This window comes from Salvelinus fontinalis, chromosome 36 (genome assembly GCF_029448725.1).
Source record: "Salvelinus fontinalis isolate EN_2023a chromosome 36, ASM2944872v1, whole genome shotgun sequence".
In the NCBI taxonomy this organism is placed as follows: Eukaryota; Metazoa; Chordata; class Actinopteri; order Salmoniformes; family Salmonidae; genus Salvelinus; species Salvelinus fontinalis.
Genome location: NC_074700.1, coordinates 19347034 through 19365598, shown reverse-complemented (window position 1 = coordinate 19365598; position 18565 = coordinate 19347034). Strand labels below are relative to the sequence as shown.

The 18565-nt window shown below is 45.8% G+C and overlaps 1 protein-coding gene across 3 annotated transcripts in view; it reads right to left on the bottom strand.

The window, feature by feature from the left end:
- Nucleotides 1-18565, bottom strand: part of LOC129835364 (alpha-actinin-3) — a 52073-nt gene that overhangs the window by 6512 nt on the left and 26996 nt on the right. For 2 of the 3 annotated variants that reach the window (XM_055900990.1, XM_055900989.1), the window contains exons 2-17: nucleotides 11543-11657; nucleotides 11092-11211; nucleotides 10829-10915; nucleotides 9507-9594; nucleotides 9174-9252; nucleotides 8114-8195; nucleotides 7340-7425; nucleotides 6970-7062; nucleotides 6474-6704; nucleotides 5680-5827; nucleotides 5053-5203; nucleotides 4419-4527; nucleotides 3316-3456; nucleotides 2968-3150; nucleotides 2279-2413; nucleotides 1693-1872 (exon numbers count right to left, since the gene is read on the bottom strand). In XM_055900990.1, coding sequence (XP_055756965.1) covers nucleotides 1693-1872; nucleotides 2279-2413; nucleotides 2968-3150; nucleotides 3316-3456; nucleotides 4419-4527; nucleotides 5053-5203; nucleotides 5680-5827; nucleotides 6474-6704; nucleotides 6970-7062; nucleotides 7340-7425; nucleotides 8114-8195; nucleotides 9174-9252; nucleotides 9507-9594; nucleotides 10829-10915; nucleotides 11092-11211; nucleotides 11543-11657 — 2028 coding nt within the window. Of the gene's footprint in view, nucleotides 1-1692; nucleotides 1873-2278; nucleotides 2414-2967; nucleotides 3151-3315; nucleotides 3457-4418; nucleotides 4528-5052; nucleotides 5204-5679; nucleotides 5828-6473; nucleotides 6705-6969; nucleotides 7063-7339; nucleotides 7426-8113; nucleotides 8196-9173; nucleotides 9253-9506; nucleotides 9595-10828; nucleotides 10916-11091; nucleotides 11212-11542; nucleotides 11658-14977; nucleotides 15098-18565 lie in introns of all 3 variants that reach the window. The other variant, XM_055900992.1, reaches the window with a different exon arrangement.

Here is an 18565-nt window from a genome sequence, read left to right as displayed (position 1 = left end):
GTTGTGTAGTTGTGTGTTGTGTAGTTGTGTGTTGTGTAGTTGTCTAGTTGGTTGTGCTGTGTAGTTGTGTGTTGTGTAGTTGGTTGTGTTGTGTAGTTGTCTAGTTGGTTGTGATGTGTAGTTGTGTGTTGTGTGTTGTGTAGTTGTGTGTTGTGTAGTTGTCTAGTTGTGTGTTGTGTGTTGTGTAGTTGGTTGTGTTGTGTAGTTGTCTAGTTGTGTGTTGTGTGTTGTGTAGTTGGTTGTGCTGTGTAGTTGTGTGTTGTGTGTTGTGTAGTTGTGTGTTGTGTAGTTGTCTAGTTGTGTGTTGTGTGTTGTGTAGTTGTGTGTTGTGTAGTTGGTTGTGTTGTGTAGTTGTGTGTTGTGTGTTGTGTAGTTGGTTGTGTTGTGTAGTTGTCTAGTTGTGTGCTGTGTGTTGTCTAGTTGTGTGTTGTGTAGTTGATTGTGTTGTGTAGTTGTGTAGTTGTGTAGTTGTGTGTTGTGTAGTTGGTTGTGTTGTGTGTTGTGTAGTTGTGTAGTTGTGTAGTTGTGTGTTGTGTAGTTGGTTGTGTTGTGTAGTTGTGTAGTTGTGTGTTGTGTAGTTGGTTGTTTTGTGTGTTGTGTAGTTGGTTGTGTTGTGTAGTTGTGTGTTGTGTAGTTGTGTGTTGTGTAGTTGGTTGTGTTGTGTAGTTGTGTAGTTGTGTAGTTGGTTGTGTTGTGTAGTTGTGTGTTGTGTAGTTGGTTGTGTTGTGTAGTTGTGTGTTGTGTAGTTGTGTAGTTGGTTGTGTTGTGTAGTTGTGTGTTATGTAGTTGTGTAGTTGTGTAGTTGGTTGTGTTGTGTAGTTGTTTGTGTTGTGTAGTTGTGTGTTGTGTAGTTGTGTAGTTGTGTAGTTGGTTGTGTTGTGTAGTTGTGTGTTGTGTGTTGTGTAGTTGGTTGTCTTGTGTAGTTGTGTAGTTGTGTGTTGTGTAGTTGGTTGTGTAGTTGTGTAGTTGTGTAGTTGTGTGTTGTGTAGTTGGTTGTGTTGTGTGTTGTGTGGTTGGTTGTGTTGTGTAGTTGTGTAGTTGTGTGTTGTGTAGTTGGTTGTGTAGTTGTGTAGTTGTGTGTTGTGTAGTTGGTTGTGTTGTGTAGTTGTGTAGTTGTGTGTTGTGTAGTTGGTTGTGTAGTTTTGTAGTTGTGTAGTTGTGTGTTGTGTAGTTGGTTGTGTTGTGTAGTTGTGTAGTTGTGTGTTGTGTAGTTGGTTGTGTAGTTGTGTAGTTGTGTAGTTGTGTGTTGTGTAGTTGTGTAGTTGTGTGTTGTGTAGTTGGTTGTGTAGTTGTGTAGTTGTGTGTTGTGTAGTTGTGTAGTTGTGTGTTGTGTAGTTGGTTGTGTAGTTGTGTGTTGTGTAGTTGGTTGTGTTGTGTAGTTGTGTAGTTGTGTGTTGTGTAGTTGGTTGTGTAGTTGTGTAGTTGTGTGTTGTGTAGTTGGTTGTGTTGTGTAGTTGTGTGTTGTGTAGTTGGTTGTGCTGTGTAGTTGTGTGTTGTGTAGTTGTGTGTTGTGTAGTTGTTTGTGCTTTGTAGTTGTGTGTTGTGTAGTTGTGTGTTGTGTAGTTGGTTGTGCTGTGTAGTTGTTTGTTGTGTAGTTGGTTGTGTTGTGTAGTTGTGTGTTGTGTAGTTGGTTGTGCTGTGTAGTTGTGTGTTGTGTAGTTGGTTGTGTTGTGTAGTTGTGTGTTCTGGTACCTCCATGGTGTAGTTGGTGTGCTTGTTATCGAAGATGAGGGACTCCTGGCTGAGCTGGTGGTCTCCCTCCAGCTTGTCAATGTTACACTTGTAGTTGATAATGTTTTGTTCATACTGCTTCAGGCTGTTCATCTGTTCCTCTAGAGACCCAGCAATGTCCACAGACACATGACCAATCTCCTATCGAGGGAGAGGGGAAGGAGGAGGGGGGAGAGGGGAAGGAGGAGAGGTGAGAGGGGAAGGAGGAGAGGTGAGAGGGGAAGGAGGAGAGGGGAGATGGGGTGGCGAGGAGAATGGGGAGGCAGTCGAGGGGGAGGGAGGGGGTGGGGAAGGAGGTTGAGGGGGAGAGGGGTTACAGGAGAATGGGGAGGAGGTAGAGGGGGAGAGGAGGAAAGAAAGAAGAGAAAGGAGAGAGAAACATGATGAGTGTTGAAGGTTTTGTGGTTGAGGTTTACAGTATGCAATAATACAACACAACTTTATTAATTTCTTTAGTGAAATTAGCTCAGTATCCATTAATGGCACATTTTGGAGGAGGTGGTGAACCCCTGCGTGTTCGGGGTTCGGGTTCTAGCTGTAATTGTACCTCCATCTTAGTCTGGATCCAGGGTCCGATAATGTTGGCCTGGGCAGCGAACTGGCGCCTCAGCCTCTCGTTGGCCTGCTGTCTGGCTACCTCCTCCTGCAGCATCTGGTCCCTGAGAGGAACAAGGTGCTTCACCTATGGAGAGAGACAGGGACATTGGTCGTCAAAACACTGGTAGAGATGAAATCGCGTTACTCTGTTACTCTAGAGACTAACCCTTTGCCATGAAGCAATTTATATCTTCAATCTGGAGTGCACAAACCTAGCTAGGGAAAAAGACATCCTTCTCTTTTGGCTTCTCAGTGTGTTATGGTCACAGCTTTAGTGTAGGGGTTCACTCCTGACAGATTAATACTACTACTACTACTACTACTACTACTACTACAACAATAACACTACTACTACTACTACTACTTCTACTACTATACTACTGCTATTACTACCACCACCACCACTACTACTACTATACTACTACAATACCACTACTACTACTACGTCTGCTACTACTACTACTAATACCACTACTGCTATTACTACTACAACAATAACACTACTACGACTACTAATACTACTACTATTATTACTACCACCCGCACTACTACTACTGCTACTATTATACTACTACAATACCACTACTACTACTATACTACTACAATACTACTACTATACTACGGTAGTGTAGTACTCACGGTCTCCCACTTGTTGGTGATATCCTGGGGGGAGAGGTTGGTGTAGGGGTTGACTCCTGACAGCTTGATGCCGTAGGTCTGAGCGATCTTTACGATCTCACTCTGGATGCCCATGGTGGCCATGCGCTCCTTATCAGCCTCTGGCAGGGTGGCCTTGAACTGGTCATGGGCTGTGATCAGGGACTGGAGAGGAGAGGGGGATGAGAGGAAGAGAGGAGGAGAAAAGGAGTGAGAATGGAGGGATACAGTGGGAAGCAGTGATAGAGAGAGTCCATCACACAGTTAATGTTACAGTACATTTTGTACGCACACACACACGCACACGCAGACACACACACAGACACATACATGGATCTCCTCGGTGCTGTGGACGATGAACATGTCCTGTAGATCCTCCATGGCTCCATCCATCCAGTTGTTGAAGGGCGCCGCCCTCTTGGCGAACTCCAGGTAAAGCTGGTCGATGGTCTCCCACAGTTTCTCCACACGCTGGGAAACACACATAATATTACTACTGTTACTACTATAACTCCAGGTTTCTCCACACGCTGGGAAAGACCAGGACAAGATTTAACATCAGTACACAGTATGAAGCCATCACTACTACTACAACTGCTACAGTCCCAGTAATAGCTTGACATGACCCCCACTAGTTGTTACCACTAGTTGTTACCACTAGTTGTTCTCACTAGTTGTTCTCACTAGTTGTTCTCACTAGTTGTTACCACTAGTTGTTACCACTAGTTGTTCTCACTAGTTGTTCTCACTAGTTGTTCTCACTAGTTGTTCTCACTAGTTGTTACCACTAGTTGTTCTCACTAGTTGTTCTCACTAGTTGTTCTCACTAGTTGTTCTCACTAGTTGTTACCACTAGTTGTTACCACTAGTTGTTCTCACTAGTTGTTCTCACTAGTTGTTACCACTAGTTGTTACCACTAGTTGTTCTCACTAGTTGTTACCACTAGTTGTTACCACTAGTTGTTCTCACTAGTTGTTCTCACTAGTTGTTCTCACTAGTTGTTCTCACTAGTTGTTATCACTAGTTGTTATCAGAAGGGCCACATGGTCAGAAAAACTCTTGGCTCATGGCGGCTCAATTGGTTGAGGGTTCAATTCCTGCTGGGATCACATTCTCCAACTAAAAGTGTATGTACCTTCCGTGTGTGTGTGTGCGTGTGCGTGTGCGTGTGCGTGTGTGTGTGTGTGTGTGTGTGTGTGTGTGTGTGTGTGTGTGTGTACCTCCAGAGAGTCTCTTCTCTTCTGGGTGAGGGTACCCAGGTTGTCCCACTGTGTGTGTGTGTGTGTACCTCCAGAGAGTCTCTTCTCTTCTGGGTGAGGGTACCCAGGTTGTCCCACTGTGTGTGTGTGTGTGTACCTCCAGAGAGTCTCTTCTCTTCTGGGTGAGGGTACCCAGGTTGTCCCACTGTGTGTGTGTGTGTGTGTGTGTGTACCTCCAGAGAGTCTCTTCTCTTCTGGGTGAGGGTACCCAGGTTGTCCCACTGGTCACAGATTCCCTGGCAGCGGGTGTTCACTGAGGACGCATCATGGTAGTCCAGCTCACTGGGAGAGGAACACACTGATCACTATCACATCATGGTAGTCCAGCTCACTGGGAGAGGAACACACTGATCACTATCACATCATGGTAGTCCAGCTCACTGGGAGAGGAACACACTGATCACTATCACATCATGGTAGTCCAGCTCACTGGGAGAGGAACACACTGATCACCATCACATCATGGTAGTCCAGCTCACTGGGAGAGGAACACACTGATCACCATCACATCATGGTAGTCCAGCTCACTGGGAGAGGAACACACTGATCACTATCACATCATGGTAGTCCAGCTCACTGGGAGAGGAACACACTGATCACTATCACATCATGGTAGTCCAGCTCACTGGGAGAGGAACACACTGATCACTATCACATCATGGTAGTCCAGCTCACTGGGAGAGGAACATTCTGATCACCATCACGTCTTCTATTACACACTTCTATCCCTTTTTCTTTAACTTTACTACGTTTATCACTTCTTCCTCCTCCGTTCTTCCACACCTCCCTCCCTCCTCCCCTCCTTACTTGAGCTCCTGTGCGATAGCAGCGATCTGCTCCACTCTGTCCTGGTGGGCGGCCAGGTCAGACTCAAAGGCCTCGTGTTTCCTCATCAGAGCCCTGATCTCCATCAGAGAGGCCGACTCGTAGTCCTTCATGGACAGCAGCTCCTCCTTACCTGGACACACACACGGACACGGACGTACACACACACACAGTTTATACTCCATCAGAGGCCGACGCAGTTGTTCACCCATTCTCTCTTTCTCTCTCTATTTCTCTCCATCGCTCTACCCCCTCTACCTCTCCTCTCCCCGTCCCCTCTCCCTCTCCATCTCTCGGTTATTACCTGAGGTCCAGGACTGGTGCAGGGAACACTTCTGTCTCCCTCTCCATCTCTCTGTTATTACCTGAGGTCCAGGACTGGTGCAGGGAACACTTCTGTCTCCCTCTCCATCTCTCTGTTATTACCTGAGGTCCAGGACTGGTGCAGGGAACACTTCTGTCTCCCTCTCCATCTCTCGGTTATTACCTGAGGTCCAGGACTGGTGCAGGGAACACTTCTGTCTCCCTCTCCATCTCTCTGTTATTACCTGAGGTCCAGGACTGGTGCAGGGAACACTTCTGTCTCCCTCTCCATCTCTCTGTTATTACCTGAGGTCCAGGACTGGTGCAGGGAACACTTCTGTTTGAACTTCTCAGCCAGGTGGTCCAGTCTCTCCAGACGTCTGATCTCAGTAAGAAGCCACTCCTCATAGCCCTTCTCCACCTGCTCCAGACCCTTCCAGGCATTGGCTATGTCCTGGGGGAGGACAGGAGAGGAGAGGAGAGGACAGGAGAGGAGAGGACAGGAGAGGAGAGGAGAGGAGAGGAGAGGAGAGGAGAGGAAAGGAGAGGAGAGGAGAGGACAGGAGAGGAGAGGAGAGGAGAGGAGAGGAGAGGAGAGGAGAGGAGAGGAGAGGAGAGGAGAGGAGAGGAGAGGTAGAACATGGGTGTGTGTTGGCTGATAAGGTGTCATAACTAATGTCCACTTTGTATTGATGTTGTATTTATATTCAAGTTTAAATTTTTACCAATATCCACATGTGAGTCAAATACATACAAATAAATACATACATAATAAAACATTTCAGTTCAAATCAATGCAATTCATGACAATATGTACATTTACGGGACTTAAGAGTGTTTTGTTGATGGATTTGCATAGGTAGGGCATGGTCAAATCTTTATATCTCTTAGTCCTGGCCTGTGGAATGAAGAGCGGTTCTACCATAAGTGGTTGACTATACCTGGTGTTGTGAGGTTGGTGGAGCAGTCAGATATCTAGGAGGTTATTCTCAAAACTCCACCACCACTGTACATTAGCTGTGGTTTCCTGAATAACCGGGCTGAATGTGACGATGCCAGGGCTACAGTGCCACGTGGACGTGATGTGCCACGTCACCTACCGAGACCATCTTTCCCTCGGAGGGCATGAAGGCGGGCCGGTTGCTCAGCCTCAGCTTGGTCTGCAGGGTGTTGAAGTTGATCTCCAGCTGACACTTCTCCTGGACGCGGGGCGGCTTGTGGACGCGGCGGTAGTCCCTGAAGTCCTCCAGCTTCTGCTGCATGGCTCTCATGTGATGCTCCGCCGTGCGGTTCTCCAGCCACGGGATGGTTTTGCGGATCCACTCCAGCAGCTAGGGAGATGTCAGAGGTCAAGTGGTTAAAGGTCAGAGGTGTGGTTAAAGAAGAGTTGGTTTGTTGAGTTTTTACTTCAGATCACCTAGTTCACACAGGTTGTACAGCTCATATATAACACTTTTAACACAACAGATATTTTGGATGAGTTTTTCTGCAGTGTGAACTAGGCCTTTGAGAGGTTACATCTCATACTGTTTATCATAAGAAGGTGCATAGCGATGCTTCTCTCGATGGGCTTTGGAAAGTAACATTAACACTCACCTCACTGGCCAGCTTCTCATACTCCTCCATGAGTTTCTCATTCTCCTGGTTCACAGCCAGCACTTTACAGATCCTGTTAGCTGCTGTCTCAGCCTAAGACAGAGAGAGAGACAGAGAGAGAGAGAGAGACAGAGAGAGAGACAGAGAGAGAGACAGAGAGAGAGACAGAGAGAGAGAGAGAGAGAGAGAGAGAGAGAGAGAGAGAGAGAGAGAGAGAGAGAGACAGAGAGCAAGAGAGTAATGGGGGTGAGAGACCGAGACAAGTTTAGACAGAGTCAGTAGTGGATGTTAGATCTTGCTGAATAAAATGCAGATGCTGTTACTTGTTTCTCCCATGGGACCAGCAGAGACAGTGGAAGGTGTGAGTTACCTGCTCAGCGCCAGCGAAGGCGTGGTAGAAGCAGGACACGTAGGTCATGATGGCCTTCTCATCAGGCTTGGGGGTGTTCACAATGTCTGAGGGGTGACAGACAGGGAGAAGAGCTCAGAGACATGAAATTAACTAAGACAATACAACTCCAGCGAAATCACAGGGGAGCAGAGGAGGCTGGTGAAGGGAGGACAGCTCATAATAATGGCTGGAATGGACTTCATGGAATGGTATCAAATCAAATCACATTTTATTTGTCACATTCGCCGAATACAACAGTTGTAGACCTTACCGTGAAATGCTTACTTACAAGCCCTTAACCAACAATGCAGTTCAAAAAATAGAGTTAAGAAAATATTTACTAAATAAACTAAAGTAAAAAATGTAAAAAAATGTAACATGAAATAACAATACTGAGGCTATATACAGGGGGTACCGGTATCAAGTCAATGTGTGGGGGTACAGGTTAGTCGAGGTAATTTGTACATGTTGGTAGGGGTAAAGTGACTATACATAGATAATAAACAGAGAGTAGCAGCAGTGTAAAAACTGGGATGTCAATGTAAATACTCAGGGTGACATGGAAACCAGGTGTTTGATGTGTTTGAGACCATTCCATTAATTCCGTTCCAGCCATTACTGTGAGCCCGTCCTCCCCAGTTAAAGTGCCACCAGCCACCACTGCTACAGAGAGTCGGCAGAGACGAATGCTAGGGTTGAACATTTCCTGAAACATCCCAAAATTGCCTGGTTTGACATGAAAAATGTACTCACCTTCAGCGTCGAGCATCTTGGGGATGTCCAGGTACTTCTCAGCCACCTCGAAGGCAGTGTTGAGGTTACCAATGGGGTCATCCTGTTAGGGACAGACACACAGACAGAGAGAGAAAGATATAGGTCAGGGGTTGTTGGTTTAATTCCCACTGGGACCACCCATACAAAACATATGCACATGCGTGAAGGCGCCCGCTAAATGACATATATTATATATATATGACTTATAGGTAATAAGAGTTCTACAGAAAACAAGATAAAGGGTAATAGAGCTATAGAGACATTATAGAAAATAGTAAGAGGCTATGACTGGTGTTGACCCTAGTGGACTCTAAGAGGGGAAGGGACTGGTGTTGACCCTAGTGGACTCTAAGAGGGAAGGGACTGGTGTTGACCCTAGTGGACTCTAAGAGGGGAAGGGACTGGTGTTGACCCTAGTGGACTCTAAGAGGGGAAGGGACTGGTGTTGACCCTAGTGGACTCTAAGAGGGAAGGGACTGGTGTTGACCCTAGTGGACTCTAAGAGGGGAAGGGACTGGTGTTGGCCCTAGTGGACTCTAAGAGGGAAGGGACTGGTGTTGACCCTAGTGGACTCTAAGAGGGGAAGGGACTGGTGTTGACCCTAGTGGACTCTAAGAGGGGAAGGGACTGGTGTTGACCCTAGTGGACTCTAAGATGGGAAGGGACTGGTGTTGACCCTAGTGGACTCTAAGAGGGGAAGGGACTGGTGTTGACCCTAGTGGACTCTAAGAGGGGAAGGGACTGGTGCTGACCCTAGTGGACTCTAAGAGGGGAAGGGACTGGTGTTGGCCCTAGTGGACTCTAAGAGGGAAGGGACTGGTGTTGACCCTAGTGGACTCTAAGAGGGGAAGGGACTGGTGTTGACCCTAGTGGACTCTAAGAGGGAAGGGACTGGTGTTGACCCTAGTGGACTCTAAGAGGGAAGGGACTGGTGTTGGCCCTAGTGGACTCTAAGAGGGAAGGGACTGGTGTTGACCCTAGTGGACTCTAAGAGGGAAGGGACTGGTGTTGACCCTAGTGGACTCTAAGGGAGGGGCACCTTTTTCAGTTTGGAGTAGTCAATGAGGTCAGGTCTGTGTCTGTGGATCAGGGCACACAGTGCCAGGCCATCCTTCCAACTGAATCAGTCACCCAATGGAGGACAGGAGAGGAGGCGAGGAGGACCCAAAGGGAGGGAGGGAAGAAGGAGGGATGAGGAGAAAATATAGATGGAGAGAGAGACGAGAGGAGAACAAAGAGCAAGAGGAGAAGACAGAATACAAGAGAGGAGAGGAAAAGCACTAGGACAAGGAAAATGTTGGAGGTAAAGTTTAAAGCAAGTGAAAGATCAAAGTAAGACAAAGACGACCACAGGGTGGCGCCCAGTGCTCACCTGATGTGGAAGTTCTGAACGTTAACGTTCCTGTAGGGGGCAGTCTTCCTCTGGCACCACAGAAGAAGACCCTCCTTAGCAGAGGTCTCTGCATGGGGGGAGAAAGAGGAGAGACAGGGGGAGAGGGGGGGGGGGGCAGGGGAGGCAGGGGGAGAGTGTTATCCTAAAGGAGGAGGCTAAATATGCTCCAGTAACCCTGTGCTGTGAAGGTGTCGAGCTTAGTGGCCTGTGTGTGTGTGTGTGTGTGTGTGTGTGTGTGTGTGTGTGTGTGTGTGTGTGTGTGTGTGTGTGTGTGTGTGTGTGTGTGTGTGTGTGTGTGTGTGTGTGTGTGGAGCATATGCAAAGTGTGTATGTAACTGAGGCTTGAGTATTATTTGAGTAATATGAATGTGTTAACAGTCGGTTTTAGACTGAGTGTAGCCAAGTGGTTCTGCTATAAGAGTCATGTTATTTTGAGTGTGCCACATGTAGAATGTGTCTACACCATGAGCCTATGACACCTTTATGAATGTGTGTGTAATTCATGAGTTGATATGTTAGTGGCAGGCATATGTATAATGTTGTACAGTGCATGCACTCTAAAACAAAATGCTGTGTTAAAAACAACCCAGCTCTGGGTAAAGAGTGGACAGTTCACACGTTGGGTTATTTTGGACCCAGCCAGTTGGGTTACTGAGCTATGATCCACCGGGTCAGATAAAAAAAACTGGAGGTGTGGCTTAATAGGGGCGTGTCTCTCGGATAGTTATTTTTGACCACCCGTAAGAGTAAATGTCATTCCGGTTCATCTGTTCTGTTGTATTGCCAACATATGTTGAAAGCCATAATCTGAAAACCACGTCCCTACTAAACCACACCTCCAGTCTTCTGATTTGACCCGGTGGATCATAGCTCAACAACCCAACATTAACAACCCAACTTGAAGAAAGCAACAACTGGCGGGGTCAAAATAACCGAACGCGTGTTCTGTCCAATACTTACCCAAATTGGGTTGCTTTTAACCCAGCATTTTTAAAGTGGGTATAGTCACAATGTTAATGTATAGTGTATGAATAAACAGTGCTACTGTGCGTCTGATAGCTGTGTAAGTCTATGTAGACTTAGTGTACGTACAGTTCAACTGTGTTTATGTTCAGTGTGTGCATTGGTTTGGAGTTAGTGTTTATGAGTTTATGACGGGTGGAACTGAGAGGAAATGCTTGGTAACAAAGTTGCACAATTTATTTTTAAGATGAATTGACCATGTTTCCGATCCAAGAGTAACCTTTTTCCAAGTCCACGCCTGTATATACACGCACGCCGACCCATCCACACACACTGACCTTCCACGGAGATGTCCTGGATGGCGAAGCGCAGGATGATGGTCCAGATCATTCCCAGGGTCATCTTCGTGTTACCGTCGACGATCTCTGCAAGTCAATCACAGAGCCCCGTCAGAAACCATGGCAACATGGAACACAGGCCAAAACTCAGTCTATGCTGGCCTACTGATCAGTTGTCTCTCAGATATAATACCTCACTCTATGCTTTGGTAAATGGGACTCTAGAAGTACAAATAAGGGATAAATAAAAAATGAAGTGTCACCCTCAGCTCCGATGGACACCAGCTTGACTCCCTTGCTGCAGATGAAGTCCAGGGCTTTGTTCACGTTGGCGATCTTGTGGAAACGCATCTTGCCTTTGTCAGGTTTGGGCAGTCTCTCACCTGTATACAATTTAAAAAATCACTTTAAACTTCTCTCTGCAACACAGAATGATTGGTGAAGTATTACTCAATTAAGAGAGGTCTGTGCCATTCTCCATTCATTTCAGCTCAGATGCTGCTGTATTTGACCTGATACCATCTTAAAGTGACTCAACGGTGGCTTAGCAGTGACTTACAGGGACTTTAAGTGGCTTAAGAGTGACTTAAGAGTGACTCCACTCCACTGTGACTTCAATGACTTGCCAGAGAATTACTAGTGAGTTAAATGACTTAACAGTGACATAATGTGACTTTTTAGAGTAACTTAAAGTGACTTAAGAGTCAGACCCACCTGAGATGACCTCCAGCAGCAGCATGAGCTTGAGGCCATTCCTGAAGTCGTCCTCTATGTTCTCGATCTGTGTCCCTGCCTTCCTCAAGTGGGAGTTACACCAAGCTGTGAAAGTCTGGGAGGGAGGGAGGGAGGGAGGGAGGGAGGGAGGGAGGGAGGGAGGGAGGGAGGGAGGGAGGGAGGGAGGGAGGGGTAGAGAGAGAGGGGAGAGGGGAAGAAAGAGTTAAAAAGAGAAAGAGAGGGAGACAAAAAAGGGATTAATTAATATTCTCTCTCAAACAAACAGACAGAGACTGAGCCTCACTGACAATGCACGATCGCACCAACAGACCCCAACTTGAACCTCGTCCCACACTCATAAACAACCCCTTAATAAACATAAACAAACATAAACAAACAAACAAATGCTCTAATCTAAAGTGAAGCCTTAAGCACTCCCTTCAAAAGTGCAGACTGGTCAGTGTTTTCTTTCCCCGGCCGCTCTGACAGGTCAGAATGATTGGCAACACCCGAAGTGACCCATCACATCTATAACCTTGTTACAGCATTACTGTGCTGCTCTGTGTCTGTGCCTGTATCTGTGGTAATAAATAAATGGGGAGGTGCTTAAGGTGGCTATTTATGTAAGATTTTCTCTTATGGCATCATGCTCTCTTAGCATCTCTGTCCCCAAAATGTGTGAGCTGTTGGTTATAAAAGTGTCCATAAGCCAAAGTATGCATATATTTATTGCCGTGGTCTACCGCCCCCCAAGTCACTTCGGTGGAAGCTGTTGGTATTATTTATGATTATTTAAAACCCTTTCTGCTATCTGAACTGGCTGTGTTAGGAGATCTAAATCTTGATTGGCTTATGCCTCAGATCAGTTTAACTATATCTGTCTTGAGTTCAACTAGACTCAGCTGATAACGAAACCCACTCGGATGAATGTAAAAAACGTAGCAAACTCCTCATAGATTGACCCTATCTTAACTAACCGTCCCCATAAGTATTTGGTTAGTGGTGTTTTTGCAAATGATATCAGGGACCACTGTCCTATTGCTTGAATTAGAGATACCAAATAGAAAAACTCTGACCCCTCGTATAATTGTGAAGAGAAATGTAAAAATGCTTTCCTTCATGATTTATATTGTTCAGAGCTTTTTAATACTAGCTGCACACCAGACCCTGTTTTGGCACTTCAATTTTTATCAGCCATTTTTACGTCTCTGGCTGATAAACATGCCCCTTTCAAGGAACTCAGTCAAAAACTGAACTAATCCATGGTATTCTCCTGCACTCTCAGACCTCTACTTGATAAGAAATCAAGCCTGGGCCAAGGCTAGAAAAACTGTCTCGTTAGCTGATTGGCAGCTATTTAAGCAATTGAGAAACAGGCGCAACGCATCAGTTAAACAGGCCAAATCAAACTACTTCCTTAGCCCTATGGCAGACTCTGTTAGTGATCCCTCTACATTCTGGAAACCCGTTAATTCACCAAGGCGGGTAATTCCTCTACTTCCCTGCCTAAGCAAGTCGTTGTAGACTCATGCATCATTACTGAAAAAGTTTCGATTTGTAATGCTTTTACTCAGCATTTTATCTCAGCAGGTTTCCTATTTGAAAGAAATGGTGCTCATACTGGTCTTGGCCATTCAGTTGACTGTTCATCCCACCTACAGCCTCCCGTTGCCTCGATGAATGATCAGTCAACCTCACGTGACTTGGGAAATGTTATTCAGGGTTTTTAACTCACAGAAACTAAAGTTCTTGCCGCATTATTAGCTATTGACACCAATAAGTCATTAGGGGCTGACAATTTGGACCCGTCTTTGCTTAATTATGCAGAGCTCCTCACTGCTGCCTCACTAACACACACTTCTATTTTAACTTTAGTATCAGGAAATATTCCAGAAGTATAGAAAGCAGCTTTTGTGCTTCCACTCCATAAGGGCGGGGATAGTAGTGATCTTGATAATTACCAAACCATTTTCAGACTCCCCTGTCTTGCGAAAATCCTAGAATCGTTGGTCAACAAACAGCTACATTATTTTCTATCTGTAAATGGTATTCTTAATGTTAATCAATCCAGATTCAGACCTAAACATACCACTATGGCTGCCATGCTTGTTGTAAGTGATATTGCAAATGCCTTAGATGATAGAAAGGATTGTGCTGCCATGTTTGTAGACTTGTCAAAAGCTTCTGATAATGTAGACCATGTTATTCTGCTGAATAAGCTGTCCTCCATAGGGTTGGGTACTGATACTTTCAGATGGTTTCATATTTATCTTAATGACACAACTCATGCCATTGAGGTAGATGGGTCAAATTCCTTGAGTTACGTAAAGGGGTGACCCAAGGTTCCATACTCGGCCCACTACTGTTTACAATCTATATAAATAACATTGGTAATGCTGTAAAAAAAAAGTTATATTCATTTCTATGCAGATGATACCGTGTTGTATACCATTACTCCATCCGTTGGCCAAGCCTTTTCACATTTGATGTTCAACCACTGCAGAGGTTGATGTTGGATCTAAAGCTAGCACTAAATGCAAACAAAACAAAAGGCATGTTTTTTTTCTAGGTCCCATAACTCAGATGTAAATTAATTTGTTATGACTAGTTTGAACAGTACATAAATTGAGCGGGTTCCTTCCTACAAATATCTTGGTATCTGGCTTGATGAAAAACAGTCATTTAAAAAGCCTGTCACTGAGCTGGTGCTGAAGTTGAAGTTCAATGTTGCTTTATTTTACAGAAACACAACTTGTCTGACTTTTGATAACAGGAAGGATATTGTCCAGGTCACTTTTATGTATATTTTAGATTCTGGGGATATTATTTATATGCATGCAGCAGCATCTACATGTACACTTAAACCCTTAAATGCTGTTTTCCATTGAGCCCTTAGGTTTATTACTGGTGATGGTTATAAAACTCACTATTGTGTTTGGTTAAAAAAAAGTGGGTTTGGCCTCATTGTATATAAGGAGAGAGCCACATTTTCTTGTGTTTATCTACAAAGCACTCATGCAAGAAACGTCTTATGTTCAATCATCATTAATTCAATATATATTTACAAATAACCAAACCTGGATCTCAGGCTCGGATAACACTGGAGTCCCCTTCCGTCTCCACATAGTTGGGTAAAGCTGATTTTAGTTTTTTGTGGCCTTTATGTGGAACAACTTCCATAGATCTCTGAAATGAGATTGTTCTGGTCCCCCTTGGTCAGTGCGGAGTAATGATCGGAGATCTCTATGTTGATATATGTGTCTGTTTTTCTTAATATGTTTTGTAGGTTTGTATATTGTATGTGTTGGATGTATTTATGTAGGGCTCACCATCGTCTCAGCATGACTTTCCTGTCAAAATAATACATCTTATAATAATAATATACACAGTGACACTGATGCCACTAATATACTGGGCTAGAACACCCATCCTGACCTCAGATAGTCATTCTGCCTTGACAGCTTTGATAGATTACATCATTGATGGATTGATCTGAACGTCAGTCCGCGGTGAGGGGGCGGAAAGAAAGAAAACCAGCAGCATCGGAACGACCAACTACAGAGGAGTGTGTGGGAGAGAGAGAGAGAGAAGAAAAAAAAGATTCCATTAATCAGTAATGAAGCACGATGTGTGGTTTGAGACAGAACACACAGGCAGAGTTCTCCATTAATGCAGAATGCAGTGTGTGTGTGTGTGTGTGTGTGTGTGTGTGGGGGGGGGGGGGGGCACTGGGCAGAGCTGACAGCCATTTAGCATGACAGAAAGGGAGAGAAGAGGAAGAAAGAGACATTCAGAAAGACAGAGAGAGAGAGAGAGAGAGAGAGACAGGGAGAGCGAGAGAGAGACAATGCTTGCCAGGGGGCGAAGGCAGAACAGAGAAGCAGCCAGAGGGAGGCCCTGGTCTGCTTTCCAAATGTTATCCTATTCCCTACATAGTGCACTACTTTTGACAAGACCCCTACGGTCCTGTCCCAGCAGGTGTCGTCCCCCCCTAGTCTCTACAGACCAAAACTGACACTACCCTCCTCACATCTACGCATTACCAAATTTAGACAGGCTCCACATACAGACCACACAGCCTGCTAGTCTAGCTAGACCACCAGACCAGAGTCTGCTGGAGAACAGGGGAGGAGAGGGAGGTAGGGAGGGAGGGGTAAAGGGAAGAAAGGGGAGGGGAGGTAAAAGAGAAGAGGAGGGGTTGAAGGAGGGGGGAAAGTTGGGAAGAGAGGAGAGGGAGGCTAAATCGGGTAGCTATGAGACACCAGTAGGGACAGCTGAGAAGGCAGGATTCCTAAGGTTATCAGAGTCAAAGAGGGAGAGAAGGAGAGAGAGTAAATTACGAGATAATGAGTGATGTCAAAACAAACTTGGTTTTTGGTGACCTCAGTTCAACATTTTTCATACGCTCTCATCCAGAGTGATATACCTTTCTTCATACTGGTCCCCCGTGGGTATCAAACCCACAACCCTGGCGATGCAAGCATGATCTACCCAGTGAGCCACACAGGACATTCAGATGCATGTTTTTAAAGGATTCACAGAAATGGTGTGAGAACAAAATAACACATTGCCTTTAAACAGGAGACATTGGGATATCCTGCCTCTCAAATATAGGAAATCGTTAGAAAGATGCCCGACTTAAAATCAAGTGAAGGCCTATTAAGAACAACTGAGTACAAAACGCTATTAATTGGACTGAAGAGGTTATACAGCAGAGACCATGGTTACACCAATATCCATTCTAACCCATTATCTCAACTCTTAACATTGACAGGAGATGCCTGTAGTCAACTAGAGTGCTATGACTATGAAGTCACCCATCTTATCCTCTATTTCCCCCTTCTCCCCCTTCTGTTCTGTTGTGTGTTTCCCCTTTTACTCAGTATCCCCCGTATTCCTCTCCCCCTTCTCCTCTCTGTCCCACTGACTCCCGCTCTCCTCTGTCCCACTGTCTCCCCCTCTCCTCTGTCCCACTGTCTCCCCCTCTCCTCAGTCCCACTGTCTCCCCCTCTCCTCTGTCCCACTGTCTCCCCCTCTCCTCTGTCCCACTGTCTCCCCCTCTCCTCTGTCCCACTGTCTCCCCCTCTCCTCTGTCCCACTGTCTCCCCCTCTCCTCTGTCCCACTGTCTCCCCCTCTCCTCTGTCCCACTGTCTCCCCCTCTCCTCTGTCCCACTGACTCCCGCTCTCCTCTGTCCCAATGTCTCCCCCTCTCCTCTGTCCCAATGTCTCCCCCTCTCCTCTGTCCCAATGTCTCCCCCTCTCCTCTGTCCCAATGTCTCACCCTCTCCTCTGTCCCACCTCCTCTCTCCCTCTCTTCTGACTCCTCTCTTCTCCCTGTCCCCTCACCCCCTTTCCCCTCATCTCCACCTGTTGAACTGACCCTGAACACACACACACACAGACACACACAGAGACACACACGCGGGCGCGTGCGCACACGCACACACACACACGCGCACACAGTCATCCGGCTAAATGCCTGTCATTACTAAAGGAGGGGGGGCAGTGGAGTGGGGGTACCTTATGACCATCAGCACAGCTGGGAGGACATACACACACACCTCTCCTCCCATCCAAGACATAGCCCCTGACACCACCTGTCCATCAAGAATGTGATGCAACCACTCTAAGAGCCCATTTATGTTTGATCCCAAAATGTGGTCGGAGGCTACGCTCCGTACCGGATCACTGTGGGCCTCCCAAATGTTGTGGTAAAAACAGTCTGTGGGAGCGAGTGCAGTAGGTCTAATACATAATCACAGCACATTGGCTATATGCCTGGTTTGCCAATACTGTTCTTCTCAGACCATATTATATTTCAAAACTTGAGCTTTGATAACAAAATAAAAATGTATTTTTATTTTACTTGACCGATGGTACTTGCATCAGATGGTCATGGTGCTTTCAAGACAACTGGGAACTCGGGGGGGGGGGGGGGGGGGGGCAAATCATAACATATCAGTGATCTTCAGGTCGAAAAGTCAGAGCTCTAGAAAGATATCCGACTTGGAATTTCGAGTTTATTCCAAACCAATCTAACCCTGATTATGGCTGTCAGTCCAAACCAATCTAACCCTGATTATAGCTGTCAGTCCAAACCAATCTAACCCTGATTATAGCTGTAAATCTAAACCAACCTAACCCTGATTATAGCTTTAAATACAAACCAAACCAACCCTGATTATAGCTGTAAATCCAAACCAAACAAACCCTGATTATAGCTGTCAGTCCAAACCAAACCAACCCTGATTATAGCTGTAAATCCAAACCAAACAAACCCTGATTATAGCTGTAAGTCCAAACCAAACAAACCCTGATCCACCTGGTTGCTAATGATAACATCCCATCCCGAATTCCATATCTGCTGATTATATCCTCTTACTAATAACAGGAACAGAAGTATTCCTGTATCAGCTCAACTCAACAGCAGGGTAAAAATAGTCTGCAACAATGTCTGCAGGGCTAGCTGCTGTGTGTGTGTGTGTGTGTGTGTGTGTGTGTGTGTGTGTGTGTGTGTGTGTGTGTGTGTGTGTGTGTGTGTGTGTGTGTGTGTGTGTGTGTGTGTGTGTGTGTGTGTGTGTGTGTGTGTGTGTGTGTGTGTGTGTGTGTGTGTGTGTGTGTGTGTGTGTGTGTGTGTGTGTGTGTGTCTGATGTGCTACCCCACCTGATCTATAGTAATGTCCTGTCCTGTCCCACCTGTTCTATAGTAATGTACTGTCCTGTCCCACCTGTTCTATAGTAATGTCCTGTCTCACCTGTTCTATAGTAATGTCCTGTCCTGTCCCACCTGTTCTATAGTAATGTACTGTCCTGTCCCACCTGTTCTATAGTAATGTACTGTCCTGTCCCACCTGTTCTATTGTAATGTACTGTCCTGTCCCACCTGTTCTATAGTAATGTCCTGTCCTGTCCCACCTGTTCTATAGTAATGTACTGTCCTGTCCCACCTGTTCTATAGTAATGTACTGTCCTGTCCCACCTGTTCTATAGTAATGTACTGTCCTGTCCAACCTGTTCTATAG